General features: G+C 55.6%; 1 protein-coding gene across 4 annotated transcripts in view; it reads right to left on the reverse strand.

Moving 5' to 3' along the window:
• Positions 1 to 18,509, reverse strand: part of AXIN1 (axin 1) — a 69,599-nt gene that overhangs the window by 20,977 nt on the left and 30,113 nt on the right. For all 4 annotated transcript variants that reach the window (XM_054533255.2, XM_024233308.3, XM_054533256.2 and 1 more), the window contains exons 3-4: positions 8,286 to 8,426; positions 722 to 818 (exon numbers count right to left, since the gene is read on the reverse strand). In XM_054533255.2, coding sequence (XP_054389230.1) covers positions 722 to 818; positions 8,286 to 8,426 — 238 coding nt within the window. The remainder of the gene's footprint in view (positions 1 to 721; positions 819 to 8,285; positions 8,427 to 18,509) is intronic.

Raw genomic sequence — 18,509 nt, forward strand, 5'->3', positions numbered from 1 at the left:
ACCCAGGAGGCAGACCTTGCAGTGACAGCAAAACTCCAATCTCAAAAAAAAACAAGAAAACGCTTTTCTCATCTTCCCGTAACATCTTTCCTGTTCAAAGTCAACCCATTAAAATAAGGAAAGATCATTAATCCATTCATCAACGCAGGAGTGTTCTGTAGACGGAGTCAGGCTGTGCTGGGCTCCAGCCGGCATTCAGCTCCATGACCTGCTGCCCAGCCAAGCCCCCATGCCCGAGACTGGGCAAAGGTGCCATTATTCTATGCAACAGCGAAAGCCGAGGCAGCTTTAAAATCAAGACGTTCACCTGAAGACGACCACTGTTCAGCCACAAAAACACCAAGTTTTCCCCAAGGGCTGTGCAGGGGCCAGGCCTGGGCTCTGAGTCATGAGAAAGGCTCAGAGCTCCCCCTCTTGAGGAGAAGCATCCACCTTCACAAGGCAAGACACTTCCTGCCACCAGGGAGGGTGTGGCCTTGGGGCGTGGGGGCTCTTCTGAATGAACAGCTCCCTCTGGGCCCTAAATGCTGCCTGAGACTTGATGTCCCCTGCCGCCCTCAGGGACTGGCCACTTGCAGATGTTGCTAGGATCACACGCTTACGCCTAGAGGTAAGCCTGGCTCACGGGAGGCCAGGCGAGCGCCTTTCCCGCGGACCAGTTCACCAGGCCCACGGTGAGTGGGGAGGACGATGGGCTGAGGGCCGCAGAGCCGGTACTTACAGGAATGTGAGGCAGGGGCACCCGCCCGTTGACCTGCACGCTCTCCTGCATCTCCCTGCGGTACTGCTTACGGATCCTGTATGGGGGGATCCCATCCCTGTCCAGGAGAAAGAGGCAGCCGTTAACTCAGAGAGGAGCAGGAGGGCCAGCACCGTGCCAGTAGAGCTCCCGGCCCCGACCGCCGGTCAGCAGGCAATGGTGATGACACCCGTGAGCCACCACCGAGTCACGTGCACACAGGTGATGCAGGCACCCATGTGTGCACAGGGGAACATGTACACACAAAGGTTCACACGTGATGGTAAAGCCCAGGTGCCCAGCCACGCGCCCTCCCAGCTGGTGTTTACTGGGCACCTCCACAAAGCCTCCTTGTTGCCCGCCTGTTCTTTAGGGCCTGACAGCTAAGAGTGGTTTCTACATTTTTTTTCTTCTTTTTTTTGAGACAGAGTCTCGCTCTGTCGCCCAGGCTGGAGTGCAGTGGCGCGATCTCGGCTCACTGCAAGCTCCGCCTCCCGGGTTCACGCCATTCTCCCGCCTCAGCCTCCCGAGAAGCTGGGACTACAGGCGCCTGCCACCACGCCTGGCTAATTTTTTTGTATTTTTAGTAGAGACGGGGTTTCACCGTGTTAGCCAGGATGGTCTCCATCTCCTGACCTCGTGATCCGCTCACCTCGGCCTCCCAAAGTGCTGGGATTACAGGCGTGAGCCACCGCGCCCGTCCAAGGTTTCTACATTTTTAAAGGTTAGGGGAAGAATCTGTGACAGGGACTGCATGTGGCTGCAAAGCCTCACATATTCACTGCCAGCCCTGCACAGGAAACGTTTGCTGGCCCCTGCTTGTGTCCTAGACCACGGTGCAGTGTGCCTGCCTTGGAGGGCATTGCTAAATGGACCAAAAACATTTCAAGGTTGCACAGTGGGCAGCCAGGACAACCAGTGCCCCACGGAAAGATAAGAGATGCCAAGGCTGCACACTCTGCTTCTCTCCAGGAGCTGGCAGGGCAGTGTGGTCTCTGACGGAGGCACAAGGTAGCTCTTTCGCAACAGGTTTTCTTTCATTTTTTTCTTTTTTTTTTTTGAGGCGGAGTCTCGCTCTGTCGCCCAGGCTGGAGTGCAGTGGCACAGTCTCGGCTCACTGCAAGCTCCACCTCCCGGGTTCACGCCATTCTCCTGCCTCAGCCTCCTGAGTAGCTGGGACTACAGGTACCCACCACCACACCTGGCTAATTTTTTGTATTTTTTAGTAGAGACAAGGTTTCACTGTGTTAGCCAGGATGGTCTCAATCTCCTGACCCCGTGATCCGCCCACCTCGGCCTCCCAAACTGCTGGGCTTACAGGCATGAGCCACTGCGCCTGGCCTGCAACAGGTTTTCTTTATGAACCCTTTAGAAGATCTTAAAAAACAGGTAAGTCAGATTATACATGGTCTGAATAATTACCCCAGGGTTAAGATAACTCACACACAACCATCCTTCATGAAAGCCCTCGCCCTCTCCCAGCTATTAGAAAAGCTGCCTTCAGGCCAGGCGTGGTGGCTCACACCTGTAATCCCAGCACTTTGGGAGGCCGAGGCGAGCGGATCACAAGGTCAGGAGATGGAGACCATCCTGGCTAACACGGTGAAACCTCGTCTCTACTAAAAATACAAAAAATTAGCCGGGTGTGGTGGCGGGCGCCTGTAGTCCCAGCTACTCGAGAGGCTGAGGCAGGAGAGTGGTGTGAACCTGGCAGGCGGAGCTTGCAGTGAGGCGAGATTGTGCCACTGCACTCGTCTGGGGAACAGAGCGAGACTCCGTCTCAAAAAAGAAAAGAAAGAAAGAGAGACAGACAGAGAGAGGAGAGAGAGAGACAGAGAGATAGGAAGGAAGGAAGGAAGGAAGGAAGGAAAGCTGCCTTCGGAAGCACGGCAGCTCCAGGGATCCATGCCGCACCCAGGGGCCTCCCAGAGCTGCCAGGAGACACAGGACGACTGGAGAGAGTGCCCGACCCAGGGCTGCGTGGCAGACACGGCAACTCCTGAGGCGTCCTCGGCTGTCACCGCACCACTGAGTGCTGTGAGCAATGGTGAGCTAAGTCCAGGTCTGGCTCAGCCACGGTGGATGTCAGGAACAAGTGAATCTAAAACTCACCTAACACTTGCCTCGCGGTTTGTTCAAGTGTCCTGAAGCCACCAATCTACTGGTTTCTTAGACATGATACTTGGATTGGGTAACCTCCACAGGCCTCTGTGGATTAGACACTGTCCCCACATCTGTGTCCACAGCCCACAGCCTCTCGAGTGCCATGTGGAATGGTTGTGAGCTTGCCGCCAGCACAAAAGCTGAGCCCAGCTGCCCCACCGGAATGATGCTCTTCACCTGTCCACTTTTTACCTCTGATGTGCTTTCAAGTATGTGTAGCAATTTTCCATTCCAAATTGTTTAACACTTCAGTACAAACCAAGACGAACAGAATATCAAGGAAAAAAAAATATCTATTTATTTTAGGTCCTCCCTTTAGGAAACATATGTCCCTTTTCTTGGAGAGAATTAGGAGACTTTTTGAGAAAACTGAGTTGGCAGGTTACTTTTTGTTGTAGTAACACAGTTTTGGGGAAGAGGGAAACCAGATGCTAGGATGCATGTCAGGCGCTCTGTGGGCTGCACTACACCCAACCACCTGGCCCGAGGCTTCAGGACCATGGCAGGCACTGCTTCAACTCCAGTAACCTCATGTCAGGTGCTGCTGAACATTTTATTTTGAAGATTCAAAACTAAACGAGGATGAAAGAAACCAGGAGAAGCCACACACAGCAGCTCTGCCCGGAAGGGGCAGGGAGCTGCCCCCGCACCACCACAGTTACCTGGGGAAAAACGAAGGGGCCAAGACCTACGGCAATGTGGGCTGGCTGAATCTGGTTCAGAAATAGAATCTGACAACTTGTTCTGCTCGTCTGAAATTCAGGTTTTGGAAAAATGTTTAAAGACAGGCAAATGAAAAGAACAAACCAGCCGGGCACAGTGGCTCATGCCCGTAATCCCAGCTCTCGTGAGGCTGAAGTGGGTACACTGTTTGAGCCTCAGAGTTCAAGACTACATAGTGAGGCCTCGTCTCCACAAAAATAATAATAATCATTAGCCGGGCGTGGTGGCGCACGCTTGTAGCCTCAGCAACTCTGAAGGCTGAGGCAGAATTGTTTGGGCCCAGGAGACGGAAGCTGCAGTAAGCCAAGATCGCACCATTGCAGTCCAGCCTGGGTGACAGTGAGATCCTGTCTCAAAATGAAAAGAACCATAAAAATGGTACATAGAGTGGGACCATCACTTAAAACATATTCATAAAAAGATGGGCAGAATCACCAGCAGGTGAGAAGTCCCTCTCTCCTCCTTCTCCAGCCCTATCCAGATCTTCAGGCTTTCCTCATGGAGAACCCAGCTAAGCGGGAAAGACATCTGGGACACCACTGGCCGCAGTGGGGATGGAGGGTGGCGGTCCGCGGGCTTCAGCTGCTCACAAGTTCATAGCCGCTGGCCTCCTCCAATGCTGACGCTGCTGCAGGGAGACCCTGGTGCCTGCGGCTCGGCCCCAGCCCTGGCTAGGATGGCTGGTGGGCGGGTGGCGTGTGGCGCACAGACCAGAGCTGGGAAGGTCTGAGCTTCATGGGTAACCAAAACTCCAAATGACCCCCACAGGCTGGCAGCCAGTGCCCTACTGCGACAAGACTGTCGGCATCATCTAATGCCTGGGGTTACATAGGTCCCGAAAAGCCAGCTGCGAAGCACAGGGGAAGAGGTCATAAAACAAGCACGTTCCTACACATGGGGTTTCCCTGGACAATGAAAGAATAAGCTTCTGCCTGTCACCTCAAGGGTCACACATGTGTAGCCCAGGCCATCCCTGGGCCACTGAGGCCCTGGCCTCAGCACAACTACAGCATCTTCCCTCACTCCTGCTCCCAGCCCCTTGCCAAGTGGGTGACGGGGACAAGACAGGACCCTGTACTGCACCAGCGTCGGCAGAAACGCCACCCTCAGGGACGACATCACTCGCCACAGCCAGTGGTGAGGCAGCTGGCCTGTGCCTGTCTTTAAGCTGAAATCCCAGACTCTGAAAACCAAAGAGCAAACTCTAGCCTGGGCAGCCTACAGACTGTCTTAGGTTCACCCTGGATCCTTCCTCGTGGGGAGGTCCCAGCAGCCCTGGTCAGAGAGAGCAGCAACCGACACAAAGCTGAGCCCTCACTTGTGCTGCTTGGAGGACAGCCTCTGCAGTGCAGCCTGCCTGCATGTCAGACGCACTCTCACTGAGACCTGGGGAGCCAGGAAACGCTTTCCCTGAAGACAAAGCCCAGGCATCGCTGGGTCAGCACGAAGCCCCCTCTGAGTTGGCCATGCTCTGCAGCAGGGTGGAACTTAACACGTTGCCATCCGAGAGAAACAGGGTGTCTGGGGCAGGACTTACACACTGCTGTCCTCAAGGAACAGGGTGTCTGGGACCGGACTTACACACTGCTGTCCGGGAGGGACTGGGTATCTGGGGCGGGACTTACACGCTGCTGTCCGGGAGGGACTGGGTATCTGGGGCGGGATTTACACGCTGCTGTCCGGGAGGGACTGGGTATCTGGGGCGGGACTTACACGCTGCTGTCCGGGAGGGACTGGGTATCTGGGGCGGGACTTACACGCTGCTGTCCGGGAGGGACTGGGTATCTGGGGCGGGACTTACACGCTGCTGTCCGGGAGGGACTGGGTATCTGGGGCGGGACTTACACGCTGCTGTCCGGGAGGGACTGGGTATCTGGGGCGGGACTTACACGCTGCTGTCCGGGAGGGACTGGGTATCTGGGGCGGGACTTACACGCTGCTGTCCGGGAGGGACTGGGTATCTGGGGCGGGACTTACACGCTGCTGTCCGGGAGGGACTGGGTATCTGGGGCGGGACTTACACGCTGCTGTCCGGGAGGGACTGGGTATCTGGGGCGGGACTTACACGCTGCTGTCCGGGAGGGACTGGGTATGCGGGGCGGGACTTACACGCTGCTGTCCGGGAGGGACTGGGTATCTGGGGCGGGACTTACACGCTGCTGTCCGGGAGGGACTGGGTATGCGGGGCGGGACTTACACGCTGCTGTCCGGGAGGGACTGGGTATCTGGGGCGGGACTTACACGCTGCTGTCCGGGAGGGACTGGGTATCTGGGGCGGGACTTACACGCTGCTGTCCGGGAGGGACTGGGTATCTGGGGCGGGACTTACACACTGCTGTCCGTGAGGGACTGGGTATGCGGGGCGGGACTTACACGCTGCTGTCCGGGAGGGACTGGGTATGCGGGGCGGGACTTACATGCTGCTGTCCGGGAGGGACTGGGTATCTGGGGCGGGACTTACACGCTGCTGTCCGGGAGGGACTGGGTATCTGGGGCGGGACTTACACGCTGCTGTCCGGGAGGGACTGGGTATCTGGGGCGGGACTTACACGCTGCTGTCCGGGAGGGACTGGGTATCTGGGGCGGGACTTACACGCTGCTGTCCGGGAGGGACTGGGTATCTGGGGCGGGACTTACGTGCTGCTGTCCGGGAGGGACTGGGTATCTGGGGCGGGACTTACACGCTGCTGTCCGGGAGGGACTGGGTATGCGGGGCGGGACTTACACACTGCTGTCCGGGAGGGACTGGGTATCTGGGGCGGGACTTACACGCTGCTGTCCGGGAGGGACTGGGTATCTGGGGCGGGACTTACATGCTGCTGTCCGGGAGGGACTGGGTATCTGGGGCGGGACTTACACGCTGCTGTCCGGGAGGGACTGGGTATCTGGGGCGGGACTTACACGCTGCTGTCCGGGAGGGACTGGGTATCTGGGGCGGGACTTACATGCTGCTGTCCGGGAGGGACTGGGTATCTGGGGCGGGACTTACACGCTGCTGTCCGGGAGGGACTGGGTATGCGGGGCGGGACTTACACGCTGCTGTCCGGGAGGGACTGGGTATCTGGGGCGGGACTTACACGCTGCTGTCCGGGAGGGACTGGGTATCTGGGGCGGGACTTACATGCTGCTGTCCGGGAGGGACTGGGTATCTGGGGCGGGACTTACATGCTGCTGTCCGTGAGGGACTGGGTATGCGGGGCGGGACTTACACGCTGCTGTCCGGGAGGGACTGGGTATGCGGGGCGGGACTTACACGCTGCTGTCCGGGAGGGACTGGGTATGCGGGGCGGGACTTACACGCTGCTGTCCGGGAGGGACTGGGTATCTGGGGCGGGACTTACACGCTGCTGTCCGGGAGGGACTGGGTATCTGGGGCGGGACTTACACGCTGCTGTCCGGGAGGGACTGGGTATCTGGGGCGGGACTTACACGCTGCTGTCCGGGAGGGACTGGGTATCTGGGGCGGGACTTACACGCTGCTGTCCGTGAGGGACTGGGTATGCGGGGCGGGACTTACACGCTGCTGTCCGGGAGGGACTGGGTATGCGGGGCGGGACTTACACGCTGCTGTCCGGGAGGGACTGGGTATCTGGGGCGGGACTTACACGCTGCTGTCCGGGAGGGACTGGGTATCTGGGGCGGGACTTACACGCTGCTGTCCGGGAGGGACTGGGTATCTGGGGCGGGACTTACACGCTGCTGTCCGGGAGGGACTGGGTATCTGGGGCGGGACTTACACGCTGCTGTCCGGGAGGGACAGGGTATGCGGGGCGGGACTTACACGCTGCTGTCCGGGAGGGACTGGGTATGCGGGGCGGGACTTACACGCTGCTGTCCGGGAGGGACTGGGTATGCGGGGCGGGACTTACACGCTGCTGTCCGGGAGGGACTGGGTATCTGGGGCGGGACTTACACGCTGCTGTCCGGGAGGGACTGGGTATCTGGGGCGGGACTTACACGCTGCTGTCCGGGAGGGACTGGGTATCTGGGGCGGGACTTACACGCTGCTGTCCGGGAGGGACTGGGTATCTGGGGCGGGACTTACATGCTGCTGTCCGGGAGGGACTGGGTATCTGGGGCGGGACTTACATGCTGCTGTCCGTGAGGGACTGGGTATGCGGGGCGGGACTTACACGCTGCTGTCCGGAGGGACTGGGTATGCGGGGCGGGACTTACACGCTGCTGTCCGTGAGGGACTGGGTATGCGGGGCGGGACTTACACGCTGCTGTCCGGGAGGGACTGGGTATCTGGGGCGGGACTTACACGCTGCTGTCCGGGAGGGACTGGGTATCTGGGGCGGGACTTACACGCTGCTGTCCGGGAGGGACTGGGTATGCGGGGCGGGACTTACACGCTGCTGTCCGGGAGGGACTGGGTATCTGGGGCGGGACTTACACGCTGCTGTCCGGGAGGGACTGGGTATGCGGGGCGGGACTTACACGCTGCTGTCCGGGAGGGACTGGGTATGCGGGGCGGGACTTACACGCTGCTGTCCGGGAGGGACTGGGTATCTGGGGCGGGACTTACATGCTGCTGTCCGTGAGGGACTGGGTATGCGGGGCGGGACTTACACGCTGCTGTCCGGGAGGGACTGGGTATCTGGGGCGGGACTTACACGCTGCTGTCCGGGAGGGACTGGGTATCTGGGGCGGGACTTACACGCTGCTGTCCGGGAGGGACAGGGTGTCTGCATCGCTGGACAGGCTCTGTTGCTCGCTGTCGTTGGCGCTGGTGGCTGGGGCCAGGGCATACCCGGCATTGACATAATAGGGGTTGACTGGCTCCCGCCAGGATCCATACCTGCAAACAGGCAAGCAGGGCACGTTAGTGACAGCCTGCCAACAGCCTCTCGTTTTACTCCACATTTTCATGTTATCTGAATATCTCAATGTATTAATTAAAAACACAAGCAATTTGGAGAAAAATACGGAGCATGGAGAAAAGACCAGCATCTCCACCTGTCCTCTTGTCCCTCTGTCCTTTCCAACGGGATGCATTAAAGCGCCAGGCATCTTTGCAGCTCTCTCTGATTTTAGGCGGGGGCTTTGGTGCACACACAGAGCATCCACACATGATCAGATCTCTCCTCTGATTTCAGGCACACACAGAGCATCCACACATGATCAGATCTCTCCTTTGATTTCAGGCACACACAGAGCATCCACACATGATCATTTGGGTTTGTTTTCCGTGCACGGCACTAGAAATGGGACGCAGATGTTCTGCTCATTCCGAAGTGCGCATCGGGAGAGGACACTGAGTTTTGATCAGGATGAAGCCCTCGGGATTCAGCTCAGACATCTCTGCACCTGTGCCCAAGTCCAAGCATGGCCATGGGACTGATGTCAGGGCCGGTATGTGACAGTGTGTGTGGGTGGTGTCACCTCCTGTCCCCCTACCTAGAGCAGAGGTTCCTCCTCTTGTTACTGCAAAATTAGCCGGGAAATGACACCTTTTTTCAATCTGCATTTCCCTGATTAATGGTCAGATTGGCAGTTTAGGGTATTTGTCATTTAAACTTCTTCCTCTTTATCTGTTCATATGGTTTGCCATATTCTATGGAGTGGATTATGAGTTTCTCGGTGATTTACAGAAGTCTTCAAATAGACTTGTTATTAATCTCTGGCTATACACGCGAAAAACATTTTCTCCCTAAACGTCATTTTTCTTTTTAACATTGCTCAGGTTGATTTTGGTCAAACAAAAGTTTTTCATTTCTATGAAATCAGACAGGCCGGGTGCAGTGGCTCACACCTTTAATCCCAGCACTTTGGGAGGCCGAGGCGGGCGGATCACGAGGTCAGGAGATCGAGACCATCCTGGCTAACACAGTGAAACCCTGTCTCTACTAAAAATACAAAAAACTAGCCGGGCGTGGTGGCGGGCGCCTGTAGTCCCAGTTACTCGGGAGGCTGAGGCCGGAGAATGGCGTGAACCTGGGAGGCGGAGCTTGCAGTAAGCTGAGATCACACCACTGCACTCCAGCCTGGGCAACAGAGCGAGACTCCGTCTCAAAAAACAAAACAAAACAAAAAAAACAGCCTGACCAACATGGTGAAACCCCATCTCTACTAAAAATAAAAAAATTAGCCAGGTGTGGTGGCGCATGCCTGTAATCCCAGCTACTCGGGAGGCTGAGGCAGGAGAATCGCTTGAACCCGGGAGGCAGAGGTTGCAGTGAGCTGAGATCGCAGCATTGCACTCCAGCCTGGGCGACAGAGTAAGACTCTGTCTCAAAAATAAAATAAATAAATAAATAAATAAATCAGATATTCCAATCTTTTCCTTTATTTATTTATTTTCTATTTTGGAAACACAGTCCTTCCTTACTCCAAAATCACAAATATATTCTATTTTTCTTTATATGCTCCAGTTTTTTTTAGACCTTCATCTGAAATGTGTGTATACAAAATCTAGGCCAGTCCAGCAGAGCCTAAAGATAAAAAATAAAATAATAAAAAATAAAATCTAGCTCGCTCCGTCACATCAAAATGGAGAGCCAGCTGTCAGCATTAAATACTGAATAATCCATCTTCTCCTCAATAATTTTAAGCGCTTCTCTCCACCACATCTAACTCCTGTCACAGGCATGTGCCCCTTCCAGGTGCTCTGCTGTGCTGCCAACCAACTGGCGTGTGGACTCTGCAGGGTCCCTAACTGCCAAGGCCCCACAGTGTGCCCTGAGGCTGCCCCTCCCTCCTAGCGGCTGCCCCCACTCAGCTGTGCTTTCCCTAGTTTCAGTTACTTGCATTCAGCCAAGGTCTGAAACTAGGTACGCAGAGAGCGGTAAGACTGCAAGAGAAAGAGACCAGCTTTACAGGGGGTTTATCACAGTGCACCCTCACAGTCATCAGCCTCACAGGGGGTTTATCACAGTGCACCCTTACAATCATTCCATTTGATTCACATTTGTTTTTAGTCTCTACTGTGCCTAACTTGTAAGTTAAATTTGATCAGAGGTGTGTTCCCAGAGGGGAAAACAGTATATACAGAGTTCAGCACTATGGCAGTTTCAGGCCTCCACCCGGGTCTTGGAATGTGTCCCCCAAGGGGTGATGACTACCTCAGTTGGATCTCCACAGGTCACAGCGACACAAGATAACCAAGACACTTCCCAAGGCTACCACAATGGGCCACCCTGCATGTGCATGTGGCCGGAGGAACTGCCATGTCGGAGGTGCAAGCACACCTGCATGGGTGACTGTGCACCTGCGCATCAGAGTCCTTGGTGTGGAGGGAGGGACCAGCGCGGCTTCCAGCCGTCCACCTGATGAGCAGAACCTAGGGAAAGCCCCAGTTCTACTCACGCCAGGAAAGGCCCTTTCACAAGATGGGAGCGGGGCAGGCAGCCCGGCACCTTGGACTCTGGTGACATGGGATGCCTGGGGAGATGAGCTAGCACTGCGAGCTGGGGACAGCCTGTGGCGCTGGTGGGCGGGGCCTCCCTGCACGGGGCCATTTCCCCTGGGGCTGTGGCCTCCATGCACTCCGGAGGGCATCGCATGGGGCCAGAACACACAAGCAGGGCCTTTCATATGAACACTGCGAGTGACCGTGCTCAGCTGCTCGGGAGGCAGGTGCAGGGCCCCGTGCCACAATGGAAAACACGGTTCACAATGTCAGGCCCCTGCCAGAGCCAATGTCCGAGAGTCCCTCTGACCCACCCACTGTGGCCTGGTCGCTCACTGCAGGCCACGGACAGTCACGACCAAGTCACGGCAGCCTCAGGCTGACAGCAACCATGGGGCCGCTCTTGGGAAACGGGTTCTCTGGAAACACCGACCACCAGTGGCTGGCCTTTGTAAGTTTGGTTCACTCCTCGTCTCCTCTCCGTACCTGACATAGAGCAGATAAAATGATACCAGCCTGCAGCTTCAGGCTCTTTGCTTTAAGCATCATGCAGTATTTATAATGACACCATTATTCCTCTGATACTTAAAGCCACAGCTGCCCAGCAGCTACTGATATTATCATTCTAACAACCACTGCAGCCAACCTCAGATCTCAGATTAAGTACTAAAGTTTCTCTGTTACTATGAAGGAACACTGAACTTTGGTAACTTTCTATAAACATCTATTTGGCCAAATAAAAACATTTCAAATGGAAGAGAGAAGGCCACTGCCATGCAGAAGTTTAAGAAGTCTACGTCCACAGCACATGGCGCGTCTGCAGCCCACGGCACACGGCATGTATGCAGCCCACGGCACATGACTGCATCTGTAGCCCACGGCACACGGCGCATCTGTAGCCCACAGCACATGGCGCGTCTGTCTTGGCACGCACTGGAAGCACGTGCCCTGCCCTCCTGCTGCCATGGGGCTCACACCTGTCCCGTCACTTAGGAGCCACATACAGCAGAACGAAGCCTTCTGTGTTCATGTGTCCAATTCCAAATCCTTCTCCCACTCTGACTTCCCAGGTGTGCCTTTCACATTTTTGGAAAACCTGTTTGTCTTTAAAATGAGAAGCAGGAGAATTGCAGGTTTCCCATTTTCCACAAGCTCCAGCACATAGCAAGTTCCACTGCACACAAGCACCAAGGTCAGGCAGCAAAGGGGAGAGAAGTGGGAGAAGGCAGCTGGGAGAAAAGAAAACAAAGAAGGGCAGCCTGTTTACTATTGATTTTCGTTAACAATCCCAGACAACTGCCCTGGCTCCCAAGATCTGCCCTCAGCACTCAGATGGCTCCTGTACCTGAAGACACAGGCGGCCAGGCTTGGCCTTCACTACCAGCAGATGCGACCAAGAACCTTCTGGTCAAAGACACGTCCAAGGGGAGGTCACATGGGAGTTTCAGGATCCCCCCAAATATAGCTGGGATCCAGTGGCAGGAGGGGCATGTGCTCGCGTGCCTGCCTGTGCGTGAGCCTATGGATGCATGCTTTGTGTGTGCGTGCCCATGTATCCACCTGTGTGTGCGCCCGCATGCCCATGTGTGCACCTGTATGCCCACCCCTCACGAGCACCTCCACCTACTCCTGCACTTCTCAGACAGGTAGAGATGCTGTGGGAGAATCTGACCACTGGCTGTGTGGTTAGAATGCGGCCGGGGCCTTGGTGAGCACTGACGTGACCCCTGGCGGTGCGGAGAGAATGCGGCCGGCCGGGGCCTTGGTGAGAGCGGATCTGACCCCTGGCTGTGCGGAGAGAATGCGGCCGGGGCCTCGGTGAGAGCGGATCTGACCCCTGGCTGTGCGGAGAGAATGCAGCTGGAGACTTGGTGAGAGCTGTGCCCAGCCCCCCACGCTGATGACCTCAAACAGGAACACGTGCACAGCTCTTCTGGAACAGGCGCCGGGACTCAGGCAGAGTCCGGGGACACAGAGGATGGGAGACCCTGCAGAGCCAGGTTGTGACAGACTCCTCGCAACTCTTCTGTGTGTTCAAAGGCTTTCTTTAGGGTCCGGTGTGGTGGCACACACCTGGAATCCCAGTGACTTGGGAGGGTAAGGCAGGAGACTCGCTGGAGCCCAGGAGTCTGCAGTAAGACATGATCACGCCACTGTGTTCCAGCCTGTGCTCCAGACTCTGTCTCAAAAACAAAAATGTTGTGGAGAGGAGGCACGAGAAGACACAGTGACTTAGGGAAAAACGTGCCCATCACAGAAGGGAAAGTCCAGTGAAGTGGTGAGGAGGGGCTGACGGCAGAATCAATGCCCAGGAGCTGTGTCATAAACAAACACCTGTGGGATTTGACAGCTATAAGGACCCTATTAGCTTCAAGGCAACAGGAAATGAGAAGCCATGAGGCGGCCAGTGCACTCTAGGCTGGCCTAAGAGGCCCAAATGTCAGGGCCACACAGAAGGTCTCCCCTGCCCAGGTGTTCGTGGATGGTGGAGAAAGGTGCTCCTCCTGCCGCAGGAAGGCACCTCTCTGGGACTCCCACGGCTGCTCCCACATCCAGCATGGCCACGGCACCGGCTCTCTGGTCACTGTGGTACTTTCATCTTCCGTCTTTTCACGTTTAACCATTCTATATTCTTGTACTTGTGTAAGCAGCCTGCCTTTTAAAAAGGCAGCATGACAATTTTTCCTTTTAACGAGGCTGTCTGGTCCGGTTACATTTAGTGTGATGTGGAGGGAGCTGGGCCACCGTCAGATCGGGTTGGTTTATCACATCTGCTCTACTTCCTTTTGCTTTCTTGCCTTCTTTGGGGCATTTTTTGCTTTCCATTTCCTCCCTCTGAAAAAGTAAATGTTGTACAGTTCTTTCATTGGTTCCTGTGCCTGGACATGTCTCAATCCCACACATCACACCTGCCTCTTCCCAGGCTGCGTGAGAACCTCAGAACTGACAGCCCCCCACACGCTCATGAGCAACACGTTTCCTGCACTGACATTTTCTTTTTTTTTCCCTGGGCTCCCACCTCAGCCTCCCGGGTAGCTGGGACTACAGGCGCACACTGCCACTCCCGGCTACTTTTTCATTTTTTATATAGATGAGGTCTCATTATGTCGCCCAGGCTGGTCTTGAACTCCTGGGCTCAAGCCATCTGCCCACCTCGGTGTCCTAATGTGCTGGGATTACAGGCATGAGCCATCGTGCCTGACCACAAATTACTGAACTGCAAAGGGGTAAATGCTTTAAAAGGATTCCAGCAAGGTAAGATGACAACACCAGTAATGCCACATAGGCGTGGATAAAATCTAAACAGAAAAGTTACACAAAATTATGAAGCTTCGCTGTGATGGTTTCATGGAGAAATTTAGAAACAGATCAAGCTTCACACCATCCCTCCACATCCCTTAACACACACATGCAAATTAGAGAGAGTTCCAGCTTTCCTCATTAAATACCTTTAGAATTACTACGTACACTCAAGAATATAAAAATTAAAAGCAAACATATATATATATATACATATATATATATTTTTTTTTTTTTTTGAGACGGAGCCTCACACTTTCACCCAGACTGAAGTGCAGTGGCGCGATCTCGGCTCACTACAACCTCCGCCTCCTGGGTTCAATCGATTCTCCCGCCTCAGCCTCCAGAGTAACTGCGACTCCAGGCACGTGCCACCACGCCCGGCTAATTTTTTTATTTTTAGTAGAGACAAGGTTTCGTCATGTTGGTCAGGCTGGTCTCCAACGCCTGACCTTGTGATCCGCCCGCCTCGGCCTCCCAAAGTGCTGGGATTACAGGCTGAAGCCACCGCGCCTGGCCACAAAAAAATGTTTAATGCCAAAAGACCACCTGGGTGTGACGGATGCCACCCAGAACATGGTAAGAGGAGGCTGGAGGTAGATCTGGCCCTGGGAATCACCTGAAGCCACTGCTATAGGCCCTCCTGCCTCATACTACCCATGCTCCGGGATGCTCTGGGCCCGCTGCTCTCTGTGCCTTCCATACCCAGGCAGGAGCCGCCACCCTCCCTGGTAGTAAGGCACCACGTGGCACCTGCTGGTGACAACCACTATGGGGAAACAGCAAACAGCAGCTCCAGGAGAGCTCTGCATAGCACGTGCCCCGCCCCACCAAGACCTTTGTGTTGTTAAAAGTACGTTCTGATGGTTTTGCTTAAGCAGCACAGGTCAGTACACCACCTAAAATAATTATAGCCATTTTGAAAAGCAAATCGCCTTTTTCTCCAACCACAGAGCTCCTCAACTTACGACAAGGCTGCGTCCTGGTAAACCTCTCATAGCTGGGAATATGAGGTAGAAGGTGGATTCCGACCCACGAAGGGTTAAACCCCCTCATAGCTGGGAATATGAGATGGAAAGTGGATTCCGACCTCAAAGGGTTATCCAGACACAGCCTTGCCCTTCATTGACGGGCACCCTGAATGCTTCAGGCTGGTTGTAAAGTTGAAAAGGCCTAAGTGGAGCCATCCTAAGTTGGAGACCAGCTGTATTCTGAAAGACAGAGGCTGGAATTAGTAAAATGGCTGGGAACACACATCTGTGAGCCCTGGATGATGAGCCAGGAATGAGCCAATGAAAGCCCAATTCCAAGTGAGCTGGACATGAAGATGGAGGTGGCCGTACAGACCCAAAGATGCACGACCTTCTGAGAAGCACAGAGCGCCCCGTCTTGTGGCCAGGGAAACCCAGGCAGCACACGCCGCAGGCATGAGGCTGGGTGCTTCTCCCAGGCCTGGCTCAGGGCAGGGTGGCTGCAAACAGTGGTGCACACCCCAGGCTCCAGGAGGAGGTGACCGAGGGGCAGCTGGGGAACATGGCGCACACCCCAGGCTCCAGGGATGGCCCTGCTGGTAGTGGGGTCTAACGGGAGGCAATAACTCATGACTATGTCTCCCCTCAACCCATCACCCTGTACCTGCCCGCAGTGGAGTGTGTACCTGTGCCCAGGTGGGGACAGATGTGCTCCTACGGCTGTGTTTCCTCTGCACAGGTGTGGGAGGCCTGTGCAAGCGCTGAGTTAGCATGGCAGGTGCTGATGCTGACCTGTGCCTCGACTCCCCTGGGCCACACATCCTCATCTCTGAAGCAAGTGGGACCTGGCTGTCCGCGAGGCAGGGAGTCCATGCAGACTCTGGTGTGTGTCTGCCCCTCAAGACCCCATCCATGTGTCTCCAGCCACCTCAGTCCCACAGAGCCACTGAGGATGGTGGGTGAATCCTACACACAGAATCGCTGGCTCCTGGGGACTCTCATTTTCTGGAGCTGTGGGCGGTGGATGGATGAGTGTATCCTTCAGAGCCCAGACACTGGCAGACACAGAAGCCTGGCAAGAAGCAACACAGGCAGAAAAGCCCTCTGCGGATGGCGGGCAGTGGCCTGGGGGAAGAGGTGAGCCATTGCCTGCAGCTGCGTCCCAGCTCTGGTCTGCACTCACGTCCAGGGAAGGGGCTCTGGCACCAGATGGCAGGGAGCGGTCACCTGGTAGACGCCATGGATGCCAGTGCCACTTGTTTCCCAAAACTGAGAGCCAAGCGTGGCTCAGGCCTGAAATCCCAGCACTTGGGAGACTGAGGTAGGAGGGCTGCTTGAGCCCAGGAGTTCAAGACCAGCCTAGGCAAGAGGTCAAGACCCTGTCTCGAAACAAAGAAAAAAGAAAAGAAAAGAAAAAGAAAGGAAAGAGGCCAGGCGCGGTGGCTCACGCCTGTAATCCCAGCACTTTGGGAGGCCGAGGCGGGGGGATCACGAGGTCAGGAGATCGAGACCATCCTGGCTAACACGATAAAACCCTGTCTCTACTAAAAATACAAAAAATTAGCCAGGTGTGGTGGCGGGTGCCTGTAGTCCCAGCTACTCGGGAGGCTGAGGCAGGAGAATGGTGTGAACCTGGGAGGCGGAGCTTGCAGTGAGCCGAGACTGTGCCACTGCACTCCAGCCTGGGCGACAGAGCGAGACTCCGTCTCAAAAAAAAAAAAAAAAAAAAGAAAAGAAAAGAAAGAAAAGAAAGCCAAAATAAGATTAAAAAAAAAAACAAAAACAGGTGGGGCACGGTGGCTCACAACTATAATTCCAGCACTTTGGGAGGCTGAGGCGGGTGGATCACAAGGTCAAGAGATCAAGACCATCCTGGCTAACACGGTGAAACCCTGTCTCTACCAAAAATACAAAAAATTAGCCAGGCGTGGTGGCAGGTGCCTGTAGTCCCAGCTACTCGGGAGTCTGAGGCAGGAGAATTAGGTGAACCCGGGAGCTTGCAGTGAGATAAGATCACACCACTGACTCCAGCCTGGGCAACAGAGCGAGACTCCACCACCCACCCCCACACACACACACACACACACACCAAAACAAAACACTGAGGGGTGTGACGGGTTCTCACCTGCATCTCTCTAGGAGCATGAGCACAGGTCTTCACCACTCCGGCTGCAAAGGGAAAAGGTGTAAACTGCCACAGGGGACGGAATACGGTACAGAATGAGCAACCCACCCTGGAGACACCAGCCTGTGGGAACCCCAAAGCCCACAGGAGAGCCCCACAGCCCATGGGGAACCCCACAGTCCATGGGGAGACCTGCCCATGGGAAGCCCCACAGCCCACAGGAAATGCCGCAGACCATGGGGAGCCCAGTGCATGAGCCCTGCAGCCCGCAAGAGTCACATCTGAAATACCCAGGACCGTCCGCATTGACCAGCAGCCTCCATGAGGGGCAGATCTGGGGCCAAGTGTCAGAGAGCTGGCTTGGCCATATTACGGGTCAGCACTGGACACGAGGCCACCTGCTCAAGGACGCCGATTCCATAGCATGGGGGCTACATTTTCCACAGGTCTCCTGCTGGATCCTTTCTGAGACCTCCTGGAAGGAGGCTGGGGGCCGGAATGCGGGTGCATAGAAACGGCTGGAAGCAGTGCAGGGCAGAAGGGATATGGAAAGGCAGGTCAGGCACAAGCCTCACGGGCCCGTGGTCGTCCGGGGAGGTTTGCAAGGATCACATGGCCAAGGGCACCATGAGCAGCTTCCCAACCAACCCGCCCAGTGTCCCGCAGAGTTTGTGGGGATAAACAGAAGCCTGACAAACACAACTGAGCAGAAAACGCCCGCAGGTGGTCAGTAGACACTTCCAGTGTTATCACAAGACCACAGGCCGCACGTTAGCACATGACACAGACACACTTACTCGATCCCTATTTTGATAAGGTAAGTCGTAATTTATACCAGGAGGAGGAGGGGCACCCCAGGTGAGCGGTGCAATCCTCAGACACGGCCAGTGCCATCAGCGACCTGCATCCCGACCCCTCGAACAGCACAGCCGGCAGACGGAACCCGCCCCGCAGAGGCAGCCGCAGGCCCTTCCCAGGCCCAGCCCCGTTAGAGTCCCGCGCAGGGAAAGACTCTGCCCAAGCCTTCAGGGAGGCAGCACCGCCCTGTGCACGGTTCCTAAGTGCGCAGAACTCTGGAATGAACAAAGGCAAGGAAACGGCTTTGTAAAAATCAGCTCTACTGACGCACAGCTGGAT

The sequence above is a fragment of the Pongo abelii genome, chromosome 18 (assembly GCF_028885655.2).
Source record: "Pongo abelii isolate AG06213 chromosome 18, NHGRI_mPonAbe1-v2.0_pri, whole genome shotgun sequence".
NCBI lineage: Eukaryota > Metazoa > Chordata > Mammalia > Primates > Hominidae > Pongo > Pongo abelii.